The sequence below is a fragment of the Cyprinus carpio genome, chromosome B25 (assembly GCF_018340385.1).
Source record: "Cyprinus carpio isolate SPL01 chromosome B25, ASM1834038v1, whole genome shotgun sequence".
NCBI classification, from domain to species: Eukaryota; Metazoa; Chordata; class Actinopteri; order Cypriniformes; family Cyprinidae; genus Cyprinus; species Cyprinus carpio.
The window spans coordinates 3,877,266-3,892,927 of NC_056621.1; the positions used below are offsets into that span (position 1 = coordinate 3,877,266).

The 15,662-nt window shown below is 33.6% G+C and overlaps 3 protein-coding genes across 3 annotated transcripts; 2 read left to right on the top strand and 1 right to left on the bottom strand.

Moving 5' to 3' along the window:
* The first annotated feature begins 464 nt into the window (after nt 1–464).
* mpi (mannose phosphate isomerase) lies at nt 465–8,232 on the top strand. The gene is made up of 9 exons (XM_042752893.1): nt 465–572; nt 830–957; nt 2,023–2,223; nt 3,062–3,203; nt 3,883–4,062; nt 4,180–4,353; nt 5,703–5,911; nt 6,088–6,255; nt 8,012–8,232. Exons 1-9 carry the CDS (start codon nt 497–499, stop codon nt 8,156–8,158), a joined length of 1,425 nt encoding a protein of 474 aa, XP_042608827.1. The 5' UTR covers nt 465–496; the 3' UTR covers nt 8,159–8,232.
* Nucleotides 8,233–9,187: 955 nt separating this feature from the next.
* trex4 (three prime repair exonuclease 4) lies at nt 9,188–10,811 on the bottom strand. The gene is made up of 2 exons (XM_042753114.1): nt 10,655–10,811; nt 9,188–9,935 (listed from the first exon to the last, which is right to left on the bottom strand). The coding sequence occupies exons 1-2, from the start codon at nt 10,716–10,718 to the stop codon at nt 9,289–9,291; spliced, it is 711 nt and encodes a 236-aa protein (XP_042609048.1). The 5' UTR covers nt 10,719–10,811; the 3' UTR covers nt 9,188–9,288.
* A 520-nt stretch (nt 10,812–11,331) lies between these two features.
* fth1b (ferritin, heavy polypeptide 1b) lies at nt 11,332–14,489 on the top strand. Its single transcript, XM_042753115.1, has 5 exons — nt 11,332–11,551; nt 12,389–12,494; nt 12,604–12,750; nt 12,866–12,991; nt 14,110–14,489. Exons 2-5 carry the CDS (start codon nt 12,393–12,395, stop codon nt 14,266–14,268), a joined length of 534 nt encoding a protein of 177 aa, XP_042609049.1. The 5' UTR covers nt 11,332–11,551; nt 12,389–12,392; the 3' UTR covers nt 14,269–14,489.
* The last annotated feature ends 1,173 nt before the right edge of the window (nt 14,490–15,662 follow it).

Genomic DNA, 15,662 nt, shown 5'->3' on the forward strand with positions numbered 1-15,662 from the left:
CAAGTTTTTTTTAAATTAATTCTATAATAAATAAAAAGAAAACAGATAGAATAGAAAAAGAATAGAGCAAGCTAGAGTTAGAGGCATTTTTGCTTTTGTTAACTGTATAATGAGTAAAAAGAAAACAAATAGAATACAAAAACATTAGAGAAGCTAGTGTTAGTTTTGTTTTTTGTTTTTTAAGAAAACAAGCAGTTAGTAAATAAATACAGTGCAGGTATAAACGGGGCAAGTTTTTTTAAGAATAGAATTAAAATAGAGAGAGCTATAGTTAGATGGTCAGATAAAAAAATGGAAGAGATGTGTTTTTAGTAGATTCTTGACGATTATAAATATATTTATAATTATAATATAACAATTATGCATTATATATGTAACCTATTCATTTTGTTAATTTAATCTTCCAGAATATACTTCAGATAAAAGAAATCCGCATGGCCTAGATATGCATTAAACATTTTTATTTTACAACAGGAATAATGTTTATTTACATCTAATGGCTCGTGATTGGTTGGCGGGTTGTGACGTCACCTACGTGACTGTCAGCGTCGCAGACATGGCGGAAGTGAAAGGTGAGTTAAATCTCTGACTCTATATTTCATTCTGTATTTTACGCAACAGTCGGCTCCACACAGCGCGAATGGCTCGAGTTAAACCCAATCGATGATTTGTGTGTTGTTTGGATGGATTAGGTATTTGATGCTGCCTGATTTGAGCGCGTAAGCGTTTCTCATCAGTGAGATCCGCAGCCGTCCGTTCATTCATTGACAGGACAGCAGCAGAAAGCGTGATCGGCGTAGAATCAGATGTCTGTCATGTCTGTTCGCAGTGTTTCCATTGTGCTGTGTGGTGCAGAACTATGCCTGGGGTAAAGTGGGTCTGGACAGTGAGGTGGCCCGGCTCGTGCTCGGTGGAGACCCTCAGGCTCTCATAGAGGAGGCCAGACCCTACGCAGAGGTACAGGATGAACCAGGCCTGAGACACTGAGCAGATTACTGCAGGGATCTTTATCTGCTGACCCACCCAGACTCTCAGCCAAGACAAGAAGGAATGTCATAAAATAAATAATCTTAATGTCTACTAATAATTAATATAATATACCTAATATATTAATAATTAGTATTAATGTTGCTATTATTATTATTATTATTAATAAATAATAATAATTACTATTATTATACGTGTATAATTGGTGTCAAGTCACCGTTATTTATATAGCGCTTATATACAATGCAGATTGTGTCAAAGCAGCTTTAAAGTATTAACAGTGTGCCAGACGAGACCAGCGGTTTAATTCTATACAAAGTGTACAATATATGTATAATAATACTATACAATATATGTATAATAATACTAATACTAATACAAAATATTATGCAGATATAATCAAACTTTATTTTTATTATTATTGTTGTTATTGTTATTTTTTGCACCCTACAATAATAAAAAAATAAAACACTCACAGCTGAAAGTTGAAAGAAAGACTTTCAAATTGTGTGAGTGTGATGGCACCACACATTATTTTTATTTTTAGTATTAAAAATTATTTATTTATTTTTGTTATTTTAAATGTATTTTAATTATTTATTTGTAACACTTGGCTTTTTTTGCTACCAATCTTTGGTCATTTGTTATTTCACTCCTTTGCATTCTTTTTTTAAAGTGAGACCATGTCAATCATGTTAACTAGCAGCAAATTGTTCGTTCTGAAACCTATTAAACATTAATAAAAAACTGACATTTCAGTGGCCGTGGGATTGTGAAAGAAAAAGCATGTATTATATTGAACAGACAAGTGTCTCTGATAATAGCAGCTCACTTAAAGGTCAGCGTGACATTCACTTCATGTGTCAGTCTATTAATAAAGCCACAGCATGTGTTCAGATGTGTCAACATGTTTTACTGTCGTATAAATAACCATCTTAAAGGAGCTTTTGACATTCTCAGATTAGGTTTTTGGTATATATACACACACACACACACACACAATTGTGTGCTCATTACATCTTTGTTTTCTTTCAACTTTGGATGGGTGCGCACCCCAAAGGAGACGCTCTCATCAAAGACAACAGGATATCCCAGAGGACACTGGGACAGTGGATTGCAGATTTCCCAGGATGCCTGGGGTCAAAGGTCAAAGACACGTTCCATGGGCAGCTCCCGTTCCTTTTCAAAGTGCTGTCAGTCAAAACGGCTCTGTCCATCCAGGCGCATCCCAACCGGGTGAGATTGGAGACCGCTTCCCTTATTAAAGTCCGATGATACAGTAATACTTGCATTATAAGGATTAATGCTTATTTTTTGTGCTTTCACAAAAAAATCTATTATATCTGGTCCTAAGTGCAAAAATTTAGGAGAGCATAACAAAAATTTAGGGGCGCAATGAAAATGTATCAAATAATGTGTTTTCCCTTAATAAAGGGATACAAGGGAGACAGTTACCAGCAAAATTATTTCGTTTTACACATTAGGTTTTTTTTATTATTTTTGCTTCAAACTATATATATATATATATGATATATGCAGATGCTGTTTGAGATTTGAGAGTTCATTTTTAAGTGCTACGTCTCTTATGCTCATCAAGGCTTTATTTATTTGAACAAAAATACAGAAAAAAACTGTAACTTTCTGAATTATTATTGCTATTTAAAATAACGGATTTCTATTTTAATATACTTTAAATAATAATTTATTCCTGTGATGCAAAGCTGAATTTTCAGCATCATTACTCCAGCCTTCAGTGTCACATGATCCTTCAGAAATCATTCTAATATGATGATTTATTATGAGTATTGGAAACATTTGTGCGGAATTATAATTTTTTGGAACGTGTGATACTTTTTTCAGGATTTCCTGATGAATAAAAGTTAAAGAACAGCATTTTTTTTTAAATATAAATCTTTTGTAACAATATACACTACTGTTCAAATGTTTGGGGTCAGTAAATTTTTTTTGCAAGAAATTAATACTTTTTTTCAGCAATGTGTTAAATTGAAAAAAAGTAATAGTAAAGATTTCTATTTTTAATAAATGCTGTTCATTAATTGTTGTTAACCGACAGGAATTGGCTGCTAGGCTCCATGCACAGTTTCCTGAACATTACCCAGACAACAACCACAAACCAGAGATGGCCATCGCTCTCACGCAGTTTGAAGGTCTCTGCGGCTTTCGGCCGATGGATGAAATCTTGGGCTTCCTCAAAAGTAAGTGTTTAAAGGGGTCATCCGATGCCACATGAACTTTTACAAGTTGTTTGAACTGAAATGTGTTGGCAGTGTGTGTACACAACCACCCTATAATGATAAAGATCCACCCAGTGTTTTTTTAATCTCTATAAATCATTTCCCCTTTCTCCTTTACTCCTGACATCTGAGCCGCTGAAGACTCAGTGGATTATGTTTGTGTCTGAAGGGAATGCGCCTCGATCTACTTAAATGCGTTTATGTTTGTGCGAATCATTCATGATCCAGCTTCACCCACAGAAGAAGTGAGTATAAGGTTCTTTTATGAATTTGCAAATCGCCTTTCCTAATAACGTGATAGTTAGCAAATTCCTCAGTTCTGCGGCTAAAGTAAACAAGTCTCATGAGGACGGGAAGAGGGGGCGGAGTCAGCAGAGCTCATTAGCATTTAAATGAAACATGCACTAAAACGGGTCGCTGTGTGCAGAGCTGTTTTTGACAGGGTAAAAAGTGTATTGTTTTACACTACCATTGAGAAATTATAACCAAAGTATGTTATAGACTTTCATTAAGACCCTGAAGAATCATATCAACTTGTGGAAAATGTGCATCCGATGACTGCTTTAAATATCCCAACACTTGGAAATATATCACATTAGAGAAGTTAAATGGGTTGCAAAGAGCATTTCCCATTTTTCAGATGTCCCAGAGTTCCGTGCGCTGGTCGGTAACGAAGCCGCTGAGGAGCTCCAGAGCGCCGATGGAGACCCGGGCCGGACGTCTCTCGCTCTGAAGAAGTGTTTCACCAGGATGATGAACTGTGAGAAGAAGCTGTTCGTTGATCAGCTCAACATGCTGGTCAAACGCATCTCAGAGGAAGGTGAGAGGAAACCCTGCAGGACTTCCACTCCCTCGTGTGCCATCATGTTATTCCGGTTTTACCGGCTCTGTCCCATCAGCTCAGATGAAACTGGTCTGGCCTGTTCTTCTGTTCCAGAGGCTGCAGGTAAAGACACCTCCGGAAGTAATGGAGAGCTGCTGCTGCGGCTGCATTCTCAGTATCCGGGGGACATCGGATGCTTTTCCATTTACTTCCTGAACCGTATGGTGCTGCAGCCGGGGGAGGCCATGTTCCTGGGAGCAAATGAGCCTCATGCTTATCTGTCTGGAGGTCAGAGGTCACCATGTTACTAATAAAACACATTTTGGGCCATGTACCATGATAACACCATGGTATATTTTTGTAGAATCTGAAAAAAATCTATTAAAAAGTTTTTTTTTTTTTTTTTTAAATCATGCTTTGAGTAGGTTGTGTAGTTATAATTTTTGTGAAATATATTCATTAATCTTCATTTAATATTCAATTATTCCATGTTGGTTGCGTTAGTTGTACTTATTTAAAAAATATTCATTAATAATCCATATATTCATTTAATATTCCTTAATATTAATTTATTTATTTGTGTGTGTAGTTGTACTTTTTGTGAAATGTAATCATTAATATTCACTTAATAATAAATAATATTTATTTAATATTCATTTATATTCAAATGTTCCATTTAAGTAGTATAGCTTTTTTGTGTGTCTGTGTGAAAAATAATAATACTACAGTATATTTTTGAAGAGTCTGAAAAAAAAATCTAAATAGTCAAAGTTTGTAGCTTGTAGTTTCTTAAAAATCAGCAGGTTGTGTTGTTGTAATTTTTTTTTAAAATATATTCATTTATCTTAATTTAATATTCATTTATTCCAGGTTGTGTAACTGTACTTATTTAAAATATATTAATTAATAATTCATATTAATTTAATATTCATTTATTCCATGTACTGTATGTTGCATAGTTGTTATTTATTGTGAAATATATTTATTAATATGCATGTAATAATCTGTAATATTATTTTAATATTCCTTAATATTCATGTATTCCATGTACAGTAGGTTGCATAGTTGATATTTTTGGTGCAATATAGTCATTAATATTCACTTAATAATAAATAATATTTATTGAATTTTCATGAATATTCAGATGTTCCATTTAGGTTATAAAGTTTTTTGTTAAAAATATATTTGTTAATATTAATTTATTCATGTTTACGTTTTGTTAAAAAAAATATTAATATTAATTTTTTAATCCACAATATTACTTAATATTCATTTATTCCATCAAGGTCATGTAGTTGTACTTTTTGTGAAATATATTTACTAATATTCACTTAGTAATTTGTAGTATTCATGTAATATTAATTTATACCATGGAGGTTTCGTAGTTATACTTTTTTTGAAATATATTCATTAATATTCAGTTGTTTTTGTAAAAAAAAAAAAAAATCCATTAATGTTTATTTTATATTCATTAATTCCATGTAGGTTGTGTAGCTGTATAATATATTTATTATTATTTATTTATGTAATTATCCATCATGTGCATTTAATATTCATTCATATTCCGTTTAGGTTATTTATTAATATGTGATATTTAATCCTCATGTATTCCATGTGTAATTGCCTGGCTCCTCCAGACTGTGTGGAGTGTATGGCGTGCTCTGATAACACCGTACGTGCCGGACTGACTCCCAAATACATTGACGTGGACACGCTGTGTGAGATGCTGAATTACAGCCCGGCTCCAGTCAGTGCCAAACTCTTCCCCTGCGTGCGGGACAACGCCGACCCCTGCGTCTACCTCTACGACCCTCCAGTGCCAGACTTCACCGTCATGAGAGTACAGGTGCGCCAGACTGCGCTTTTCCTCAGATATATAGAAATGTCACACTTATCCTCATTCCAGCTGCTTAGCTTAAAGGGATAGTTCAACCCCAATGAATGTTACTTGTTGATATTTGAATGGTATTTTTTTGGGTGAACTATCCCTTTAAAAATAATATTATATTATATTATCTTCAGATCCCCGCCTCGGCGCAGCAGTACACTGTGAGCGCGCTGGACTCCGCCGGCATCCTGCTGGTCATCGACGGAGAGGCGGTCGCCACGTCTGCCGCGGCCCTCTCTGACATCACTCTGACACCAGGCTCTGTGCTTTTCATTTCAGCCAATGAGAGCGTCTCTTTACAGGTGACATCATCGTCGGGCATGACCATGTTCAGAGCCTGCTGCTTACTGTAGGAGATGTCCGCTTCATAAACGTCCGGTGTCTGTCTGTTCTGTCCTGATCTGATCTAAACCAACGGGTCAAACAAAGTTCACGTAGAGATCCTGGTCCCATGTTTTTGGCTTCATCTCGGACATGCATGACGAATAACCTCAATTAAAGGAACAGTTCACCCAAAAATGAAAATTCTGTCATTTACTCCAAAACACAAAAGAAGATATTTTAAAGAATGTTAGAAAGCAAATCGTTTCTGGTCACCACTGACTTCCTTTTTTTTCCCAGTATGCACCAGCAACTGTCTGCTTACTTGAAACAACTTGAGAGTAAATGATGACAGAAATTGTTTCATTTTTGGGTGAACTGTTTCTTTAAGTTGGAGTATTATGATGACATTTAGTGTTAAAATAGGTATGCTTAATCAATAAATAACAAAATATGTAATGAAACATTCTGCAACATGAAAACCTCTGCATGTTCTTTTGAAATTTGTAAAAGTATATAATTCCTTTGAGTCAACATGAAATGCTGTTCGCACCATTTTACTTTAATAATGTGACATTTATGAGAAAAAAAACAAATGTAGGATGGAATTGATTGGATTGTAAAATATGGGCGTTCCAGAATGAAGTCGGACCAGAATGAGAGTTTAAACCACCAGCATTAAAGCAACAGTTCATCCTAAAATGAGCTGAAAATCTACTTACCCACAGCCCCGTCAAGATTTGGAGAAATGTAGCATTACATCACTTGCTCACCAATGGACGTGAATGGGTGCCGTCAGAATTAGAGTCCAAACAGCTGATAAAAACATCTCAGTAATCCACACCACTCTCTTGAGAAGTGAAAACTGTGTTTGTATGAAACAAATACATCATTAAGAAATGTTTTTACTTTTTTTTTAATAAAATATAGATTACTTGTGGATTATTGTGATGTTTATATCAGCTGTTTGGACTCTCATTCTGACGGCACCCATTCACTTCCATTGGTGAGCAAGTGATGTAATGCTACATTTCTCCAAATCTGATGAAGAAAAAAACTCATCTACATCTTCAATGACCTGAGGGTGAGAACATTTTCGGCAAATTTTAATTTTTAGATGAACTATTCCTTAAAGAAAGTAAACAAAGTCAGTTCTGATTTCACGTTGGCATATATAAGTCAACTGCACGGATGCATGATCACTCACTATTGGCTGCAAGATATTAACATTTTATGAAACGGAATTTGTTCCATTAGAGATTGTTTGCATAAGGATGTAACACCTTTTGCATGTGTTCAAAACTAATAAAAACCCAAATGGAGGACAGTAACAATTTCACTTTTACATTAAAACCTGGTTAACATACAGTACACTTGGACCAATTTGAACATTTTTAAGACCTATTTCATGGTACTACTGCTAAAGAACAATGAGTCCTTAGTACAGATACACTCTTCCGTGAAGAACATACAGTTCTTGCTAAACGAAGCACTTCTGTGACAGACAGGTGTTTTGTGATTTGATTACCAGTGCAACTGATTTTAAAAATAACCCTGCAGGTGTTTTCATACATGTGAAACTTTCTTACCGATTTGTATCCTCCCTTATAAGTGACTTTATGGCTTGATCTGTGGTTATGCTTTATTGCTGTAGTTAGTATTTGCACAAGCAGTGTGGAGAGCACAAAGGATGCTGGGAATCACCGGCATCCTGATGTTTGTTTACTGTATTTTTAGTGGCCTCTTCAGATTCGTACATGTAAAACCAGAAGATTGACCTCAAACGTGTTGATTTCCGGGATTCTTTCTATACTTTCGGAGCTGTGTTATCCTAAGTGTTCTGGGATCAAAGCATGCGATGGACGAATGAATGGTGCTTTCTGAGCTGTAATGGAGCATGCGTCTGATAAGAAGAACTCTGTATGTAATCCCTAATAAATAACGCTTCTGTAACCTTTCATCTGCTCGTTTCGGACTGTTTTTTCTTTTTTTTTTTATGAGCTGAACTTACACAACAGGTTTCCCAGACAAAGGTTTGCGTTCCCCATTAGTCATTCAGCCTCAACTCAAGATTGTTTTATTGGATCATGGTGTTTGCTTTTACACACTAACACTGTGTTGCGTTGCTGTTCTTATGCTGTTTCCTTTTGGATGGAGTTCAAGTAGGATATGAAAGCAGCATTTCATAAAACAATGCATTTTGGAGTACATGTCAGGATCGTGTTATGTTTCAAAAGTCTGTACATACAGTATAGACTTACAAGACATAATGAAGCTTTTTAAAATGCCTTTTCCTTGTCTAAAGCTTTTATAATGATGTAAATATTTATTTCATTATAATTTATCATTGGTATTGAGTTATTGTTAACTTCTGAATGTTACATGTGATTTTGTTTTAAAATTGTTTTAACAAAATTTTACATTTTACTAGAAAAATGCACCATTTTATTAAGCAAATTCATCTAGTCCTGATATGTAAATGAGGGTTAATAGTTGATCCCTATGGGCCTCCTCCTTAAATCAGATTGATTATCGACTATAAAAAAAAGATAATTAAAATAAGAATAATAAATAAAATGTAATATTATTTTTTTAAATATTCACATATACTAGAAATAAAATAATAATCATTTAAATATATAACTAATTTAAATATATATATAATATATATTAGAATGATTTCTGAAGGATCGTTCATGTAAAATTATAAATTATATAAATAAACATTTTATGAAACTAAGATTTAAGAAATTATAAAAATAAATAATGATAATAAATAAAATTTAAATATTAGCATTTAAAATTACAATCAAAATAAATAAATACTATTGATTAAATAACTAAAATTTAAAAAAAAGACAAAATACAAGTATTTAAATACATTTATTTATTAAAAAACATAAATATATAATTCCGTAACCATACAAAATATTATCAATGAACAATATTGCGTAATAAAAGCATCTTAACTTTATAAATACTGATTTAAATTAAAGTGGTGTGACTATCATGAATCAGACGTCCAAATGTTCCCCTGCTCTTTCTTCTCTTACAATAGCCAGCGCTTTACTGAAACGCTCACATAAACCGCTCTGTGCAGCTGGAGCTTGACTGACAGCTGCAGTAGCCAATGAGTCCAGAGTGAAAATGTGCTGATGAATCTGATTGGCTGTGGGCTTGAGGGCCCAGTAGAGTTTCTGCAGGGCTTGTACGTCCTCTAGAGCGTTATGGGCCGCATATGAAACTCCCAGGAGGGTCTTAACCAGGTTCTCCTGCTTGAAGCTCTGGAGGCCACTGTCTTTGAGAAGCTGACGGGCCAGAGGAAGGGTGTCCACGAATCCACAAACCTCTTTCTGGAAGTCTGACCTCAGGCTGAACTCATCCAGAGCTCGGGCCAAAACGTGACAGTCAAACCTGCGGATGTTGTGACCCACCAGGACCGGCCGACCCAGCATCCGGAGGAAGGTGATGAAGGAGACCAGGGCTTCTCTGAGAGAGCTGGTGAGCACCGGCCTGCGGTGGAGAAACAAACGCTGGCGTCTCACACTGAAACCCGTAATCCTGGACGCCCCGGGCTGCATCGGCCGACGGGGAACCATGAAGAGGTTCAGAGTGTGACCTCCACTCACTGCGGCCAGTTGGACTATCTCACATGAGGAATCTGGAGATGAAGAATACATGCAATCAGCAGCGTAGGGGGGTTACTTTAGAAATGTGTGACAGGTTACAGATTACAGGTTACCTTATTTAAAATGTAACAACTAGTGTAACCATTTCAGTTACTTTGTTAAAAGAAATCAATCAAGTGTGTGTGTGTGTGTGTGTGTGTGTGTGTGTGTGTGTGTGTGTGTGTAAATATTCAGATGTAAACCCCTTTGTAATCGTTAACATTTTCATAAGTAACTGTAATTTAATTACACATTTTTTCTCAGTAACTGTAACAGAGAAAGTTACATTTATTTGAACTAATGATTCCCCAGCACTGGCAATAAGTAACATTTATGCAAAAATATACAATAATAAAAATTTATATTTTAATATATTTTAAAATGTAATTTATTCCTGTGATGCAGAGCTGAATTATTGACAGCAAAAACTGTTTTTAACGTTAATAATAATAAGACCATTATTAAAGCTGATTATCAGCATAATCGAATAATTTCTCAAAGGTCATTTACATGCAATTATAAATAAATAATAGGCATAAACATTTTATAGTCTAGGATTTGAGAATTTGATGCTCAAATGCTGTAACACGGCCGTAGAAAGGCTAACTTTGTTTGTCAAAACTCTAAGTTAAAGGCATGATTCACACAACCGTTTACATAACTCTGCACATTTCTCGCGGCTGATAATGATTTTGTTTATAAAATCACATACCTAAACCAGTTGTCTCTAAATCAAAAAACACAGGCGAGAGTGGATGCATTGAGAAGGAATCCATTCTTTCATTTTAAACTTCACAGAAGATGCGTTTCATCTACTATGGCGAAGGTCTGCTCTTGAATATTAATTACGTTACGTGACGTTTTTTAAGTATTCCGAACTGATTGGCTTAAGGACAAGCGTCAGTAGGCGGGCGCTAATCGACAGGCGAATGAACGAACGATTTTTTTTTTTTCAACATATAATATAAAGGTACTGAACAAATATAAACTAAAACAAAGAATATATATATATATATATATATATATATATATATATATATATATATATATATATATATATATATATATATATATATATATATATATATATACAGTATAATATAAATAATAACACAAATAAAATAAAATAATATGGTGATCATTTTTAATGGTTGGACGCTCCTAGCGGGAACGTCACCGATAGTTAATTAATATTCATGTTATAAGACTTCTACATTAAACAGCGACATCAGGTGGACCGGAATAACTCATTAACCTGTTTTATTGTTAAAGGAATTGATACGAGCGTATTGTTGTATATATTATTTTTTGAAAGTATTTGTAAAATCACATGTGTGCATGTTATAAAGTAATTTTCATTATTTTGTATTTTTTAATCAGGACTTTTATTTTGAAAAGCGACCCTCGGGGTTTATTTATGGCCCAGAATAACGCGTGCGTGTATGTTTATGTCAACAGCAACCCTGTAAGTCACGTCTGATAGTAGGTTTGGGACAAAGAGCTGCTCCTGTCTCTCGATTTGGCTCTGTCTGATCTGTTTTAAGCAATACACTTTAATTGCCCTACACCTCTGAGTTTTTGGATCAGGATTAATTCATATCGTCTCAGGGTAAGTAATATATACCTATCCATATTCCATAAACAGGACTGCTGATTACGTATTTACATATTATTGCACCTTCTTATATATTAAATGTGTTTTAAATTAAATGTCTTTGCAGATAATTTGAAATAAAAGTGCAAAATGAGCATATAAATCTCTTGTGTTAAGGGGTTTATAATTTTTTACCATTTATTTGTAGCGTTGCATCATTAATATACTAGTAGTTTTTATTAAAAATTCGAGTTTTTTTTTTTATTATTTTCCTTAAATATTCATATATATTTTAGTTTGTTTTAGTAGTTTTGTTGTGATTTTTTTATGTTTATATAGGTTTTATTATTTTTTATTTCTGATTTAGTTATTTGAGTACTTAAATTAAAATTACAAATGTTGCATTGGCAACTTAATTATATAAAATAAGTTTAAGTTCTATAAATAAACTATGTAAAAAAAAATTAAATAGTTTTTTTATTAATTTTAATTTTAAAATTGGTGATTAAAAGGGTTTTCTTTAGATTTCACTAAATATATGTGTGAAATAAAATAATTTTGTGACATTTTATTTCAGTTAATATTTATTTTTAGTTCATTTAATGAAACTGGTTTACTGATTTTAGCTAAAAAAATAAAATAAAATCCATGACCATCCATGTGGATATAATTTAATATACATATATTTGCAAATATATTCAATATTATATTTTATATATCTAACATATGTGAGTGTGTGTTTATGTATTTACAAAAGTTTAACAAAAGTTATAAAACCAATATTATTACATATATATTTCATATATACTGCTACAATATTGAGGTGTTTTGTTTGAATGACGTGTGTTTCAGAATCATGAGTTCTCAGGTGAGGCAGAACTTCCATCAGGAGTGTGAGGCAGCCGTTAACAGACAGATTTACCTGGAGCTGTACGCCTCTTATGTCTACCTGTCCATGGTGAGAGCAGCGCTTTATTACACCACTGATCACTAGAGCTCTGTATTAACTGAATGAACTGTCTTCGGTGGTTTTATAAGGGTTGGTGGTTGACTGTTCTTCTCTCCAGGGCTACTATTTTGACAGGGATGACAAGTCTTTGCCCAACTTTGCCAAGTTTTTCCGCGAACAATCTAAGGAGGAGCGAGAACATGCGGAGAAGCTGATGAGTCTGCAGAACCAAAGAGGAGGACGGATCTACCTGCAGGACATCAAGGTATGGGACAGCACTGTCTCTCTAATGTGAAATGAATGATGGAGTAAATGAGCATGTGTGTGTGTGTGTGTGTGTGTGTGTGTGTGTGTGTGTGTGTGTGTGTGTGTGTGTGCAGAAGCCGGATCGGGATGAGTGGGGCAGTGGTCTGGAAGCGCTGGAATGTGCTCTGGCTCTGGAAAAGAGTGTAAATCTGTCCCTACTGGAGCTTCACAAGGTGGCAACTCAACACAATGATCCACATGTAAGTACATGCAAAATAATATTATACATGATTTTATTTGATTTTTTGTTATTTATAAATAAACATTGACTAAAATAAAAATGTTAAAAAAATAAAAATAAAAAATTGATTGTGTATTTACACTTAACATTTATTTTATTTCAAATAACAAAAAGGTTTCTTAATGTTTTTATAGATAAAGAAATCCCTGTTAATCACTCATTTAAAATTCCATGACTTTCCATATGAAATATGTTAAAAATACTTTATGTAAAAAAAAACGTTTAACTTATTTATTATTAAACTTAATTTCATTAAGTTGCAAGCATTTCTAGTTTATTTAATTTAATTTAAAGTACTAAAATAACTAAGCCTGAAATAATAAAAAAATAGACATTTAAAAATGACAAAAACATACAAGAAAATTACTGAAGCTTCAACTAAAATAAACATTAACATTTTAAGATAGTAAAATAAAAACTAATTCAAATTATGAAAAAAAACTATAATAGTATATTAATGATGCAATGATAAAAATAAATGCTAAAATAACACTGATATGATTTATTAATCAAACAGGCATAGAAAAGTCATGGAAATTCCTGTTTAATCTGTATTTCCTAGTTATGCTCAGATATAAACTATTTTATTGGCTAGAAATTTCTGTTTGTGAAATAGCAAGAAATTCTTTAGTCAGAAATTTTGAAAACCCTTATTATATTACTATATATATATATAAAACAACACTGTAATACCTTGGTTCCTAGTCCTAAGAGGTGCGACCAGAACAGGCTTTGTCAGTTTTTCTAATGGGAGTTACCCAGAATGCCTCCAGTGGGCTGGAAACAGACACATAATTCATCCGTTCAGTTGTTTCATCTCCAGTTTGGAGGGTTTGAGCTCAAGAGTGTTAGTTTAGGATCAGATCTGTCTGTGTGATCTCATTCATAAGAACATGAAAGGCAAAACTGACCCTAGATCAGATCGTGCCTGTAAAGAGTTTTTATGTAGAAACCATGAATTAAAATGTAATTACTGTAACTGATTGTTAGTGGTAAAGCCTCCAAAAAATGTCACAAAGGTCATTCCACCCAAAAAGGGAAAAGCTGTCTCTGTATTTCTGAATCTTTCTGTCGCAGGTTTGTGATTTCCTGCAGACGCATTACCTGGACGAGCAGGTGAAGTCCATTAAAGAGCTGGCGGACTGGGTGAGCAGCCTGCGGCGGATGGGCGCCCCTCAGGACGGCATGGCCGAATATCTGTTTGACAAGCACACTCTGGGACAGGAAAGCTCTTAGACAATCTCTCCCTGCGTTTATGATGCAGTCAGTCCACCGAGCTTGTCAGGCCATATGAGTCTCAGACAGACGTGTTGCAAACTCTGCTGTAGTTTACTAGGAGTCCTGCTTGAACCCTTTATAAGCCATACAGTAGATGTAGTCCACATTACATGCAATATTCTAATCTATATGAAATCATTCAAATGAGTTGATCTCAATAAAAAATATTACTAGAGAAATTTTGTGTCTATTTATGTTCCTATGAACGGAATTGAGTTCCTATATATACTGTATATGTGTGTGTGTGTGTGTGTGTGTGTGTGTGTGTGTGTGTGTGTGTATATGTGTGTGTGTGTGTGTGTGTGTATGTATATATATATATGTATTTATATGTGTGTGTGTGTGTATATATATATATATATATATATATATATATATATATATATATATATGAGATATTTACTGGCATGATGTAACTAAAGAAAAATAATAGGAGACATCTAAGAACAGACATGCATAATTAATGATGAATGAAGTTTTAGAATAGATGCATAATTCATGAAGCTTTTCCTGTCTAAGTGAAAGTGAGTCAGCAAAAAATAAACTACACCAAAAGCACAAATTACTAAATCTTAGTAAAATTAAAATAGAAATAGAATGGAAATATAAAATGTAATAACGAATTCAAAATATTAATAAAAACTATAGTAGCATAATATTTATGATACTAAAACAACACTTAATATGTGATTTATTAATCACACAGACCTAGAAAAATCGTGAAATTCACTATATCGAAATTAAGAATAGATGCATAATTTATTTAAGCTTTTAAGTGAAAGTGAGCCAGAAAAAAAAAAAATCTAAACCAAAACACAACAAAATTACTAAAATTAAAATGGAAAACATAAACTATAATAGTATATTTATGATACTAAAATAGCACTTAATCACACAGGTTTAGAAGGTCACGGAAATTCCTATAGTTTATATAAAGTATTTAAAAAATCTAAATCTTGACTCTTAATGCATACAAATAAAGAAGAAATCCATGTGTAGATACCTTCTGAGTGACAAAAATAAGAAAGTTAAACATTTATGCACTGACTACAAATATTCCACTATAAAATCAAGCCAAAATAAACAGAGCTTTGATTTTACCCTCTTTTAATCTCATTCTGAAAATTACTAATCAGTGTAAAGTGCACAGGTTGGTACAAAACCGTTTAATTCTGTTACAGTCCCATGATGCATTGTGTTTGGGAGGTTTGTTCTGCACCAGTGGCTGGAAAGGATCTCTGTGTGGATCTGGATCTTTTCTTTTTTATACAATTTGGTTTTATAATCTAAAAAAATACTTATTTTTAGATACTCTGCAACAATGTTTATGCAAATGGTAACTATCACAAGAC

Coding starts and splice junctions, on each gene's coding strand:
- mpi (XM_042752893.1), top strand. CDS start 497: ATGGCTCGTGATTGGTTGGCGGGTTGTGACGTCACCTACGTGACTGTC. Junction 573..829: donor AGACATGGCGGAAGTGAAAG/GTGAGTTAAATC, acceptor GTCTGTTCGCAG/TGTTTCCATTGTGCTGTGTG. Junction 4,354..5,702: donor TCATGCTTATCTGTCTGGAG/GTCAGAGGTCAC, acceptor TGGCTCCTCCAG/ACTGTGTGGAGTGTATGGCG.
- trex4 (XM_042753114.1), bottom strand. CDS start 10,718: ATGGATTCCTTCTCAATGCATCCACTCTCGCCTGTGTTTTTTGATTTA. Junction 9,936..10,654: donor TTTAGAGACAACTGGTTTAG/GTATGTGATTTT, acceptor CTTCATCTCCAG/ATTCCTCATGTGAGATAGTC.
- fth1b (XM_042753115.1), top strand. CDS start 12,393: ATGAGTTCTCAGGTGAGGCAGAACTTCCATCAGGAGTGTGAGGCAGCC. Junction 12,495..12,603: donor CTTATGTCTACCTGTCCATG/GTGAGAGCAGCG, acceptor TCTTCTCTCCAG/GGCTACTATTTTGACAGGGA. Junction 12,751..12,865: donor TCTACCTGCAGGACATCAAG/GTATGGGACAGC, acceptor GTGTGTGTGCAG/AAGCCGGATCGGGATGAGTG.